This window comes from Plectropomus leopardus, chromosome 10, assembly GCF_008729295.1.
Source record: "Plectropomus leopardus isolate mb chromosome 10, YSFRI_Pleo_2.0, whole genome shotgun sequence".
NCBI lineage: Eukaryota > Metazoa > Chordata > Actinopteri > Perciformes > Serranidae > Plectropomus > Plectropomus leopardus.
Window position 1 is genome coordinate 21,074,751 of NC_056472.1, and position 14,917 is coordinate 21,089,667.

The 14,917-nt window shown below is 38.1% G+C and overlaps 1 protein-coding gene across 1 annotated transcript; it reads left to right on the forward strand.

The window, feature by feature from the left end:
• The first annotated feature begins 245 nt into the window (after positions 1-245).
• morc3a (MORC family CW-type zinc finger 3a) lies at positions 246-14,143 on the forward strand. Its single transcript, XM_042495040.1, is given in 20 exon segments — positions 246-289; positions 1,939-2,011; positions 3,100-3,232; positions 3,763-3,989; positions 4,190-4,343; positions 4,771-4,874; positions 4,877-4,914; positions 5,525-5,653; positions 5,779-5,898; positions 6,001-6,098; positions 6,721-6,828; positions 6,936-7,064; positions 7,947-8,021; positions 8,155-8,197; positions 9,211-9,291; positions 9,445-9,565; positions 9,713-9,785; positions 9,874-10,975; positions 12,047-12,249; positions 13,347-14,143. Coding segments are annotated over 20 exon segments (3,225 nt in total). The 5' UTR covers positions 246-250; the 3' UTR covers positions 13,522-14,143.
• The last annotated feature ends 774 nt before the right edge of the window (positions 14,144-14,917 follow it).

Below are 14,917 nucleotides of genomic sequence, written 5' to 3' on the forward strand. Positions count from 1 at the left end.
TTTAAGATATTTATGTAGATCTGATTCTTTTGTGTTGTGTATGAGGGCAATTCTTTTAATTTTGTGTTTATTTTATGAACGAAAAATGTAGCTGAAATAATCAAAAAATTAAATATGATGTTGACTTTGTAATAATCTCCCTGAAGTAGTGCACTAGAGTAAATTTAAAGGGCTCTGTCCCGAACAAACAAACAAATGAGCAGTGGCGTCATATCCGGCTCCTCCCACCGCCATCCGTATTTACGGAAAGATGGCGGCGCAAACGGACCGCGGCGTCCCTCTGAGTACGGTGAGAGCAATAATACCATTTATTTTTAATTTTAGCTCTAATATTATGACTTCAACTGTGAAACAGCGAATAATGCACTGTTTCTAATGCCGTGTCATATATATACGGACTCTTCGGAGCTATGTGGTCACATTTATCTGAAACGGCTAGGAAGTAAACGTTAGTAATACCCGTTGGTGTCTTTTTATTGCTCGTAGTAACGCTGCTTTCACACCAAGTTCACCTCAAGTTATGAGATTTTAATGAGGTTAAGGTAAACTTTTGGTTCACTAGTTAACTACTTATACATCTTCTGTCATTCCACTTAAACGTAATCAAACAGGTAATAAGTTAGTATACAATAAATGATGGTGTTAACCTTTACTATTCATTCATCCACAAACGTCAACACCAACTGAAAATATGGGCCATCATTTAAACAGGCTGCTTTTAATATTCCGTGTAAAAAACAAAATATACACTGTCTGTGTAGACCACGTAAGACATGGGCTGGTATATCTGACTGTGAATCTTTATTTGCATGACCCCTCTCATTTTCCCTCTTCCTACATTTCCCATCTCCCTCTGCACCAGTGTTTACCATTTAAAACCTCAGCAAATATTGGTGTGATTTCTTTCGAGAACACGGCGAGAAAGTAAAGTGAGCATCTTCACGAGACATGGCCTGAAAAATTAGCAAAATAAATGGAAAAATGTTACGAAAATGGAAATGTTACGAAAAAACATTTGAAAATAAATAACAAAAGGTAAAGAATTGTCAATTTGTTTCGCTGCATTTCCAGTTTCAGTTTCAGTTTCAGTGAACTGAAACTCAGTGGAGGCGCATATTGAAATGTCTGGACCCGCGCAAACACGAGTCGGGCTATGAAAAAGATTTTTTTTTCATTTGAAATCACAACAATGAATAAGAAACACAGAAATAGCAGATTTTTCTAATTAATCATAAACATTTTAGAAAATTCATTCTCTGTTTAAGAAAAGCTGAAACATCCATTCATTCATTCATTCATTATCATTAAGCACTTATCCTGGTACAAAGCTACAGTGTTTAGCAGTGTCACTTCACAACAAAAGTGTTTCTTGTTTGAAACAGTTAAAAAATATCTTATTTGCATACAAGCACATATCTTATGCCATATCTTTTTTTAATTGCAAATCATGAAACCTGTGTGTAACACACTCATCATTTTAGCCCGAGCCCTGAACATAATTGCCCCAGGTTTTAACAACAGCATAAACTTTTAATATGGCGGGGGCTGCTGGTCGGCAACATTCAGTATTTGTGCTATTCATCAGAACAAAATGAGTGCCTAATATGATCCGTAAAATCATTTCTGAGTTTATTCGGTTGACTGCATTAATTAGAGCTCCCAAACTGTGTGAATCATTGCCTGTTGAGATCAGACTCGCTACTTTTTGCTGCCTTGTTTTTAATTTGTTGCTTGTTTGTAACCTTGCTAAGAAAACTGCTATATAAATAAAGTTTATTATTAAGGCAAAGCATTATTATTATTATTATTATTATTATTATTATTATTATTATCATTATTATCATTATCATTATCATTATTATTATTATTATTATAACAACAAAAATATTCAATAAGACCACATTGATGTGACCATTGTGTAATTTGGTTCACTTGCAGCTTTGTCCCAAGTTCCTCCATACAAATTCCACCAGTCACACCTGGCCCTTCAGCGCCATAGCTGAGCTCATAGGTGAGTCATCATCACATGATTGTATTTGCAAATCAAACAGGCTGTCTTACATAAGTTTCTGTGTGCTAGTGATATCCCCAGATTACTTGCATGTCTGAGCTTTTTTGATGACATAATGATGATCCTATTGAGTACTGTATGTCCCATTTTTAATTTTTTTTTTTATTAATCTAGCATTGTTTACTTTGTGCACCAAAATGCAATTTGGATTAATGTTTCCATCATCAGGACAGATTTCCACCAAAATAAAATGTATTTAAGTTTTACATATCTCCTTTTCAGAAATCCATAACACCATTCACCAATTATAGTAACTGGCAGCCAACCTTTGTATTCAACGATACTCTGCAACAGTCTTCATTCCTTTGTGTATTAGAATGACAAAGTGCGTTCTTATTTCTAGTGTAGTGTTGAGTAAAACTTGCGATGAACTTGTGCCCTGTGAGTGATCAATGCACCGAGTCTGGATGGCGACAGAGACAAAGATGATAAAGCTTTTTTAGTTCAGTGCTCTGTTCAGGGCTTGGGAGCAGCAGGGCTAACATCAGCATACTTGCCATCTTGCTAGTTTCATGTTGTGTGCATCCAAAAAATGCGTATATGTTCGCCTGTTTTTCAGACGGTTGGGGTCGACACCTCTCCATTAATGATTCATTTTTATTAATGATGTACCACTTGCAAAAGCCACATTGCTTTACAATACACATAACATAACACATGTAGAAAACTGCATATTTCAAATTTAAATCCAATCAGAACTAAATCCAAAGCAAAAAGGCTGCCCTAAATGTTGCTCATTTGTTATAGTCTTATCAGTTATTAATGTATGTTTAAGCAACGTCTCCCGCTGGTATGTGAAAGCTTTTTAAATAAGGATGTGCTCAGGTGGAGAATGAGGAAGCTGTTATGTTCAAAGAGCATAACAGCTCTTTGAACATAACATAACCCCCCATGTACCCTTGTCACATTCATCACATTTAGCCCATAACTGGTCCTTCAAAAACTTCAGCATCCCTGCAATGTGAGTACTTTAAATGCTGGAAACTGAGATTTTGTTAGGTGCCTCTAAAAATGTTTTCTTTTCACAGACAATGCCTATGATCCAGATGTCAATGCCAAACAGTTCTGGATCGATAACACTGTGGTCGAAGGACAAGAATGCCTCAGCTTTATGGATAATGGAAATGGACTGGACAATGACACAATGCATAAGATGCTCAGGTACGACACTGCTAATTGTGTTTTTGTTTTTTTTTGGGGGGGGGGGTATTAAAAAAATTCTAATGCCACACATATAGTGGCATATATCATAATGACTACTTCCTAATACTTGTTCACCCTGAACACAAAGCACATTTCCACTTGACGTTACTCATGCAAATGCAGCTGCTGGAGCTGGCAAATATTCGCCCCTAACAGCTTTGCTAACTAACTGAAGAAGCCAGATAATCTCCCATAGATCCCAACACTTGCAGGCTTTCACAAGTCACGACAAAGTGTTTTTCGATTTTCTCGCGCAAGTTGAATAATTTCAACTCACATTAATCGAGCAGATTTCACTTGTTTGCATCATTCACGTCTATATGTGTCTTTACATTGACTTTGTGTGTAATATATGCTCTTGCTTATTGTTCAGTGTGAACACATCATGAAACATCTCAAAACACATGTTGTACATGATGTCACATTTACGTATAAACAATGATGTGATTCATACACTCACTGTAGACTATGTGCATTTTCCCCTCTAGCTTTGGCTACAGCGATAAGATTCCTATAAAGGGTGTCAAGCCAATTGGTATGTATGGCAACGGCTTCAAGTCCGGATCCATGCGTCTCGGCAAAGACGCCATCGTGTTTTCCAGGTCAAAAAAAGCGTCATGTGTTGGAATGCTCTCTCAGACCTACCTGGAAAAGATTGGTGCTAACCAAATAAGTGTACCAATCGTCTGCTTTGAACAGAATGAAACAAACAAATATATCCTTTATCTGCTGTGTTAACACAGGAAATGTAAATATCCTCTTGATCTTTGCTGGTTGGGTGGTGTGGATTGGCTCTTGTTTCAGGTCAGGTGGGTACAGGTATTAGAAAACCCTGACTAGCACATCACTACCAGACACTCATATTTCTGTTTGTCCTAAATTTTCATGATAAGTTTTCCTTAACCTTGGCTTTACTAAGTGTAAGAGAGGAGCACAAAGCCAGTCTACAGGACATCCTCCGCTATTCTCCTTTTAAGACACAGGAACGGCTGCTCCGTGAGGTCAATATCCTCACTTCCAGCTCTACAGGGAATACTGGCACACGGATCATCATCTGGAATCTCCGCAGGTCTGTCTTGCACCTTAAAGTGCCCCATATTTGTCCAATGATCAGATCATAACAAAACTGCTAACCATCCCATTTTCACCACAAATCATATCTTTTCTACAGCAATCTGACAAAAACAAAAGAGGTAATAAATAGTAAACAGCTACATGTTTGTATCTTAATGTAAGTTTTTTTTTTGTTGAGCAACTGTTTGTCCCTTTTGGCTTTAAAAACCCAGCAAACAGCTGGAGGGTTGTTAACCCTCATTATCAATACCCAGTAACACTATAGTGATGTGTGTGATTGGCTGTTTGTTACAGCCAATCACATGTTTGATTCCATGTGTTTATTTCCTAATGATTCAAATCAAGATTCGCCCATGTTAGTCTCAGGGATACCACGTAAAGCAAAAACATTTCCCTATACAACATGTTTATGTTTTCAACAGCACATCTACAGGGAAAGAGTTTGACTTTATGAAGGACCGTTACGACATCCGAATTCCAGCCGATGTCTATGAGACGATGAGTGACACCTCTCAACAACCAGACAGGATTATGTCAACATTCCTGAGAGTTCTTACTCCCTGCGGGTAAGGAGCAGTGATGTGCATGTCTTCAGACAGTTCATAATGTATATTATATTATTTTATATAATATAAAATATTTTTTTAAGAATTATGCACACAGTCACAAATTCTATTAAGTTATGGATGCAAGCATCAAAAGTCAAGCCCAATCATAATCATGACAAACGTCAAAACTTGAAGCATGCAGGTCACAAACTCTAATAAGTGACTTTTTAGTGAAATAGGAGACATCTAACTCTTTTTTTAAACAGTATTTGCACATTCATAGATTTTGGATTTTTCAAGTTGTAATTTAACTGTTTTGCTAAAAACCATATGAGGCACAATTATTACTCCATGCTGATTGTTCCCTGTTTCTGTATCTCAGATCATGACCGGCAGAGTTCTGTATAACTAAATTATAGGCTAATCAAAGGTATTTTGTAGGTTTCTTTTTTCATTTAGTTTTATTAGTGAAGCTGAATCACCTGTTTTTAGTGAAGTCCGTGCAATTGTAGGCACTTTGCGTTTGTGTTCAAGCAAAAGAATCCATAGAACAATGAAACTTCTTATATTGACTCTGATTGAGATCACTCTTGTAAATCATTCAAACTTGTGTTTTTAATGGTTGTAGGCGTATTGCAGTATTCTCTACCTGAAGCCTCGGATGCAGATAATCATACGAGGTCAAAAGGTGAAATCTCAGCTAATCGCTAAGAGTTTGGCCTCGGTCAGAAAGGACCACTACAGGCCCAATTTCCTGGTATCCTTTCAACACAAGTTCATTTTTTAAATCCTTTTTTCCTCTTTGGTTTGTATTGATAAATGAATTCATTTCAAAAAGTATGTATACCTCTTCTCTTGAGTTTTCCTTAAATGTTATTTTAGCCCAACCGCATTCCTATCACTTTTGGTTATAACACCAAAAGTAAAGACCAGTATGGTATAATGATGTATCACAAGAATCGTCTCATCAAGGCCTATGAACGTGTGGGCTGCCAGCTCAAGGTGAGTTTGTGGTGTTTTGGCGAGTGTGTTTGTTTATTACACATAAAAATTTCTTAATGTCATCATCAAGTGTTCATGTTTCTAAACCGTTGCCTTTTGCAGGCCAACAACAAAGGTGTTGGGGTCATTGGGGTCATCGAGTGTGACTTTCTGGATCCGACTCACAACAAACAGAGTTTTAATGAGACAGATAAGTACAGGTAACAGCACCAATGCCTCATGCAGTTTTGATCACGTTGGTCAATTTACTTAGAAACTTGTTTATATTTTCAACGTAGACCCTATTTTACTATGTTTTGTGTCTTAAGTGACTAATGGTGATGGGAGTTGTTGGAACTGCAGATGGCAGCGCTGAAACAGGCTGCAATGTAACCACTCAAGGCAATTATGCACTGTCAATGTAAGGCCACTAGAAGTGCTTGTTTTTGCCACGAACAGAGTCAGATTGTTATTTTAAATGTCAACAACATTGCGAAGAATCATTCAGAACAAGACTTCTCCTTTAGGGAGACTCAACTTCAAAAAGACTTGATTGAGCAAAAGATAACTTTTTTTGTTTTCATTTTTCTGTAGGGGACCCTTTTGGTAATGTTGTCAGAGACTTTTAATAACAATCTAAGCCTGTCAGTGGCAAAAACAGTGCTTTAAATGAATTTATATGCACAGTGCAAATTTGTATTGTGGCCGCTGATTGTAGCACTTTTGCTCAACACTGGAACAATTTTTTTTTTAACTCACACAAAAATATTTACGTAGTTTTAATCATATTACTGTATTTAGCAAAAAATACAGAGGTCTGAAGTTCATAATTTCTTGTTACAGGAAAACTATAAACAGTCTGGGGATCAAACTTGAAGAGTACTGGAATGAAATCCGCTTCAGCAGAAAAAAAGATGATCCGACCAGCACCACACCAGTAGAAGATACCATGTTAGTACATTTTGCATCGACTGATGTCATGTATTCTACACAGATATTTGCTGAACCACCACATTCACTCCCAACATGCTCTGATTCTTGTCTTTGTCTCTCCTCAGGAAGCGACCAGATCAGAACTGGGTGCAGTGTGATGATTGTTTGCGCTGGCGCAAACTCCCTGATGGGATCGACTGCAGCAAGCTGCCAGATAAATGGTTCTGCTGTATGAACCCTGATCCTCAGTACAGGTAACTAGAAAATAATCGAAAAACCTTTTGCAATTAACATAATTTGACATTAAAAAGTAAACCAGTTAGAAATGAGGGGGAATCTCGTTTTTTTCTTCACAAATCTGTGTTTGTTAAAAGGCAAAACTTCACTCTTCAAGTATTTCTGTATCTACAATTAAATTTGTTATTATTGATTATTCTGTAATCATCATCTAAAAATAAAAATGGCATTTTTTTTTTTAAAAAAACCCATCAAAACACACAAAGTGTTAGAGGTTTTCACAAACATTAAAAATGTTAAAATACGTTTTCAGATTGTCACCAAAAACCAGTAAACATAAACAGATATATCTCTCCTTGAATAAAAAGTATTACACATACATGTGAGTCCAACAGTTGAGAACTTGACCTACAGATTGTCACTCTGCAGATTCAACGAAAAACAAAAAAAGTGTTTGCTAAAACCATAAAATGATAACAAAATGAAAATAAAACTTTATTTTTTTTTAAAATCACCTCATGATTTGTAACTAGATATTTGAGCCTAAGTACATACAGTGTACATTTAAGGATAGGTCAAGCTACTGAGTATCTGCTCTTTGCTTAAGTGAGTGCGGGATTTAAGGTCATCTGAAAGGTATCTTGGGTAAGGCCTTGAGAACAGACAGATAACCTCTGCAGGGCTTCACAGCAGTTAGTTCTACACAGTCTTCAACAGAAATGCTCACACAAGTTTTGCCACATTTTACTGTTTTTTGATAACTGAAAGCAGCCCAAAGGGACGGATTTATGATATCATGGCTTTTGGTAGAAAATGTTCTACAGTGTTCCAGCTGTATACAGAGCTTGAAGTACAGAGTCAGTGGATTATTTCAGTCTCTTTTTAAATTGCCCTCCCAGGAGCTGCCAGGTAGAAGAGGAGCCTGTGGACTCTGATGATGATCAACCGTCATACCGCAAGACCTATAAACAACAGTGAGTCCCAGTTCAGTTAAAAACACAGACACAACTTTTGCCCAAAAAATATAGCTTAATATTTAGACAATAAGAATTGCACATCTTTTCATTAAGCTGCCAAAATCTCATCAATAACTGATTTTTTTTTCAGAGAGAAAAAAGATAAAATGAAACTAGAGAGAGAAAGGCAAAAGGTAAGGACACATCGTATGCTGTAAATCATCTGCAATTTTTTCTGCTTCTCCCTCCACGTGGAACTTGTGCAGAGTTTAGATTTAATAGTTTCATTTTTGTGAACATATTGGTGTCTGATTCTGTAAAGATTGACACGTAATAATAGCAGAGGTGTGGATTTGAGTCAATGTCAAACATTTGATGACTTAAGACAAAATGAATAAAAAAATGTTTTTGAAGAGCTGCAACTCTGGAAAACCAATGACTTGTGGCTTCTCTTGCATGTGAACCTTTTGACTTTAAAATACTTAATAGCAAATTTAGGAAGCGAAAGTTCTGGAAATTGTTTTCCTGAACAAGATGAGTTAAATACAACAAGACAGGACAGAGACAATCAAAACCTATGCCATTGTAGTTCTGTTTAATAGTGCTAAATCCCAGCAGCTGTCAACCAGGGGTCCTTGAGGGCGATCCAGGAGCCCCAAAAATAAGGAATAGTCAATTTTCACTGTTTAATTCACTATAGAAGTGAACCCATATTAGTGTGTCGTAAGAGTGACTATTCTGATCATGGTTTCACTTCCTCCACCGTTATCCCCTCTACTGTAGGCCACGACTATATAATTGTAACCTTAAACAACAACCAAAATCGTTTCAGATGGAGGTTTCTGAAGGATATCTTGTTAAATGGCGGTCTTAAACCTAAAGTGTGTGGGATCCTTGACACATAAAAAAAGGTTGAGAACCACTGCTATATGCCATTAAAAGTGCAGCGTCAGCACAATTTTTTGTATCATTCAGTTGAGTCACACTTGTTTCAACAAAAAAAAATCAGGATGTTTCTGATTTATTTTATTATTACTCTGCTGTTAAATGGTATCACTTTCAGTGAAGAGCGCAATAAATTGTTTAGAACTCGAAAGTTTTTGATTTGGCACTTGTCTGCGATGGCTTGAGACGTACTTCTGGCAGGAACAACAATGACTTGGTCCCACCTGTGATTAATAGCACTTTTGGGGATTGTTTTTTCCAGGCTGAGGAGGATCGAAAGCAGCAGGAAATTGAGCGTTTGGCTAATCTCGCCAGGCAGAAAGAGGCTCAGAGACAGCAGCAGGTTGGGAGCGATAACTAAAGTTGATTCCATTTACTTATATAATGAAGGTCTACTAGATACATTTCAAAAGGTAGACATGGTTTAAGAATATCAGTAATTACAAAAAGACATTCATATGTTTTCTTTTGTTGTTGTTGTTGTTGTTGTTGACAGATTGTCCAGTCCCCCTCCACCCCCACTACCCCAAGGAGCAGGTTTCATACTCTGTCACCACGTGGGGGAGCTGTTAGAGCTGAATCCTCTCCACTGAGGTCCTCCACCATTTCACAAGCTGGTACAAAAAAAAATCACCCTTTGTGTGCATATCTGTGAGAGAGAAGAAAGTGTGTGTGTGTGTGTGTGTGTGTGTGTGTGTGTGTGTGTGTATATAAATGGAAAAAAAGTTTGACATATGAAAAATGTCTGTTTTCTTTCCGTTTAGCTTGCAGCCCCTCCAGTAACAGTGGTCTTCCAGTTATTACCAGTGTGTGCTCGCTATCAGCCGGCCCCATGAGGTGTGCTATTGCATCATTAGTAAGCTTAAAATACATCCATCTGATGTTGTTTAAGAGGCACATTAATTATGCTTTATGTGCACTGCAGGGGGAAAAGAACACAGCCTATTTCTCCACAAATAACACCCAAAAGACCTAAAGTGAACGGCTTCCTACGGGGAAACTCGGATGCATCAGTGAGCACACCGAGCTCCCCATCAGTGCTCATAGATATTGATAATGATGACGATACAGATGATGACATTGTCATCTTGGAGACCGCCAGTACCCCCAAGCCAAAAAAGCCAGGCTTTGATCTGACTAAAGTGAAAACAGAACAAAATGATACAAATGTCGGCATGCTGTTGGAGTGCACAGATGATGCTGCCGTGGATGACGCCTCGGACACTCACGTTGCAGGAGCGGGCTCTGCGGGGTCGGCAGCTGCAGGGTCAACAGCCGCAGGAACCAGTCCCTCCCCGGTACCCCCTCCAGAAGTGGCCAGCATCACGACACAGACAGAGGTACCCAAAGTGAAGAAGGAAACAGAGGACCAAAATCAAACTGAAGGGGAGGAGAGAGCAAAGCAGAGTACATCAAAGGAGAGTGCCACAGTACAGCGTTCAGATGTCGCCGTCGACGACAATGAGCAAAGAGTAATTAAGGAAGAGAGCAGTAGATACGTTAGCAGTGAGAAACGTGGAACGTTGCAGAATGGGGTGACAGATCATCAGGATAATGACGAAGATGCTGGACCTTCCGGTGCAAACGCTGGCGACTCTCCGCCTCACTTCCCCAGTCTGACCGAGGCACAGGAACAGCAAGACCGCCTCCTAGCACTCATGCAGGCTGCAGCTGAGGAGAGAGACTCCTTCAAAGAGCAGGTCCAGACTCTCACCCGCCAGCTGCGGGAGATGCAGAGTAAACTGCAGGAGCTGTCTCAGGTCAATGTAAAGAAGGAGTGCTCACACCAGGCCAGCCAGACAGATGACACAGAGGGCGGGAAGGACTACAAAAGTCTGTTTGAGAAGGCCAAACAGAAAGTCGATGAACTGATTAAAGACAAAGAGAATTTACTGGCAGCTGCTGAGACCAAACCCAGTACTGCACAAAGTGAGGAAAAGAACAGTGATGAGATTGCACTGCATGTTGACCGTCTCATGCGGGAGCTTGATCAGAGGAACCAGGAGAGGGATGAACTGCGCTCACAGGTCAGTGTTCCAGCTGTGTGCAGAGCTTAAAGTACAATACTGGTGATATTTTTTATTTAACTTGCACCGATTCCACCAAAATTAGCATGGATTCGCAGTAGACCAGAGACATTTACACAGCTCTGCATTTGACAAGTTTGCCTTTTTTTTTCTGTGCTGTGTCAAGTTCAATATCATGACCAAAAACAGGATCAATAAACAGAAGAAAGTGTGGAGGCTTGTGAAACTGTTACATTGGTTACTTATTTTTTTATATGTTATTTATTCAATCTCTCTCTTAAACTCAGTGCCAACTAATTTGAAACGATGTTACAGACAGAGACGGACAGGAGTTGTTTCGCTGCACCATCGCATCGTGCCGGAAAGAGGCAAAAGTTGGCGTGTCTATCCTTGGTGTCGTGTTTTCCTCACCGCTGAGAGCTGATAAATGCCAGTGATTAATCGCTGCAACTCTAAACCTTTCCAACTAAAGACAAAAGCTAGATGTTAGTGGGGTTTTTGTCCAGTGGGGAAGGGGCTATATTGTCACCAAATCCCAAAATAAACCAAAACCAACAATCTCTACTACTTTCCAACTAACCCGGTAACCCAGTTTTCTTACTTAATATGTAAATTCTGGAAATAGGTCACAGGTATATACTTTCCATTTTTAAAAGGGCTTACTAATTTTTCCTGGAATTGTGTCCTTAAACAACTGAGCACTGACGTTTTTTTTAAAGTCAAACAGGAGTAGAGTATGCATTTCTTATAAAAAAATTTCAGCTGCAGCTCGATTAAGTTTTTACGGTTGGAGGATGGTGTATGTGGGACTGACTCAAAATAAACTCCTTCGCTTATGTTTACTGTGTGAAAGAAGATGTCGCCCATTTCAACGAAGTGGCACACTGATGTGTTTTGATAGTTTTTGGGCAACAAGAGTGTCTATGGCACAGATCAACACTACACTATTTGTTAGCCTGTGATTATTTTAATTTAGGATTGCACCTTTTTTTTATGGCTGTTGACCTGCTTACCCTCCCTCCTTTATCCATTTTCTTTCCTCCTGGGGTTCACTGTACGCTCCGCCACCAGTTGGACAGTGTGGAGGAGGAAAGGGCGAATCTGGCATTCCAGTGTGAGGAGCTCAGGCTGAGCCTGGAGCAGCAGAGGGAAAACACACAAGAGCGAAGCACAACTCCACAACCAGCGACCGATTCCACTGCACAAACAGATCCAGAGGAGGCCGCAGCGACAGGGAACTCTGGCACAGATTCAAACTCGGATACATCCAGAAGGTTGGATCCCTTTCTTGTTGCATAAATTATCTATGGTTCCCACAGTCATGAAAAAGCTGGAAAAAACACAGAATTTCACAGTCACGTTTTTCAGGCCTGGAAAAGTAATGGGATAAGAAAAAATAGTTAAAAGTTTTAGAAAAGTCATTGAATTTTGAACCATCTGAAACCCGAGCAAGCTGATTTATTTGCTTTCATAAATGGGAAGAAGGCAATGAGCAGCTTGGTAAAAGACATTACCCAAAAATTTGCAACAATTTAAAATGTATGAGAAAATTAATTGATATAAGCCAAAAAAAAGGGAAGTAAAAACAATAACAAGAAAAATTACCTTAAAAAAAGCTTGAAGCTTGAAGTAATAATTCTGTAACATAGTTTTAGATATATAATTATGATCATTTTAATGTTTTCTAAACAATTTTCCTTAGCTTTTTTTTTTTTTAAATAAAATTTCCTAAATCTATTAAATTCTTACAATTTGCAGGACATATCTTGCCACGTTTTTCCTTGGAAACACCTCTGAAAGGTTACTGAACGCAGCACAAGAAAATCAATCTCAGTCCAGGTTTTAAAGGATTAAGAATTACTGAAGGTTTTGGAAAAGTCATGGAATTTTAGTTTGGTGCAGTGAAATTGTTACAGTAATATTCCCTGGATTATCTTCCATATAGAGTAACAGAATGGAAAAATGTATTTTCTGAAGCTGCCAATGTAACGTAGCTCTGATGTTCGTTGATGTATGACGTCTTGTTTACCATCATGCAGATTTGTATTATTTTCTCCCTGCATCCCATCTCTTCCTTCATGTATGCCAGCTACATGAAATTATGTTTGAATCCGATATGTTTGAAAATGCTGGGCAAAAAAAGGATTATTATGGCTCCTGGAAAAGTTTTGAAATTTTGTCCATGAAAAATCAGTCACACTCACAGTTAGACTTTTTGAGACTGGGAGACTCCTCAAATTGGATATCAGTGCAGTCAAAATCAGGACAGTACTCTGACTCTTACTTTTTTTTTTAGTAACTTAATTGCCACAAGTAGTTGTAGTAGTGCTGTCCAAATTTTATCCACTATACGCTCTGTTTCTCCCCTCAGTTTGATCGAGCTGAGGCACAACGTCGGCCGCCTTCTCATCACCTACTTGCCTGCTCTGGACCTGGACCAAGTGAATTATGAGTGTAACGTTATCGATGAAATCCTAGAGCAGGTTCTCTCCAATGTGGAATCCGGCGAAACGGTGATGCTGGGGGACAGAGGAATAAATGAATGAAATCATCGGATCTTGGAATTAAGTTGAAAAAGGGATAGTTGTACGCACATCGTGCAGGTGCAAAGCTCTCAAAAAACTTGCATGAAGAAAAAAAGGTAACGCCTACACACTTAGTCTATGCCACACAAGTTCATTCAAGACAACGTTTCGACCCCTCTCAGATCTCCGGATCCCACCTGGATCTCGAAACATTGTCTTGAGTGAGCTTGCGTGGCATGAAGTAAGTGTGCAGGCGTTCATTTTTTTTTTCATCTTGGAATTAGGTGCCACAGTCCATCCATATTTAATCAAAAGAGATCCTTATGAGCGCAAAGAAATTATTTATTTAAAGGTTTGATGTTTTTTTTATTGAGATAAAATAAATACAATACAGTATGAGCTGCTTTGCTTTATGTCTTAATCTTATTAAATATAAATGCAATATAAATAATACAATCACATGTACATTGATGAATATTATTAGCCATTTCCTTAGGATTGAAAGTGTAACATAAGCCAGCTCTCTCAAAGACCTGTATGTGATTTTGTTCCTGTTTTACAATGACCACTGACTGTTTTCTCTTTGGTTTGACTTGAATGACATTTTGTATGTTTTCTGTCAAATATATTTTTATATTTCCTGTCTTTGCTCTATAGTGAAATCCTTTATGACACATTGTCATTGGTGTCCTGTGAACTCTTTTGATAAAGCAAACATTGTAGAGGATAGGGCTGCCACCACTTCTTGCAGTGTGTTTCTGGGTGGCACAGACTGAAAGAGTTATCAAAAATTTGCCTTAGTTGAATTTCTTTAACAGGTTAAGTTTGCTTAAGCAATTTTTATTAGGCAGCCTTGATAAACGTCCAAATCTGCATGTTTTACTTGCAGGCTTCTTAATCTGTGCACTAAAAAAATCTGACAAGAATCTAGGAAACATATTACCTTGGAAAAATTTAATAAGTAGAATTGCAAATCTTAATTTGTTTACTTCAAATTTTGCCTATACTTAATTTTTTATGAAGTTTTGCAACCTAAAAATGAAAAGTTTAATCAATCTTTCTTAGTTTTAGCAACTTCAGTAAGAGAGTGTCTGCATTGAAAAGTTGTAAAATGTCTTAAATTCAATTTTATGTATATATTAGGCCTCAAAAGTGACTAAATAGTTTTAAATTTGAATCGGTGAGGTGTCACAAACAAATTTATTCATCTTTTCATTTCTTTTTGTCAAAATGGGTCAAGCTCTCCTGCGTGAAAGTCTTTATTTCTGATGTTACAAATCTTAAAACCTACCACTGAACCTAATATTTAACTTTATATTTGCACCTACATGTCGGCAAAAATGTTCATTAACCCAACTCACTGCAGTAACCATATTCCTACACAACTTTTAACATTTCACTGAAGTGTCTGTGAGTT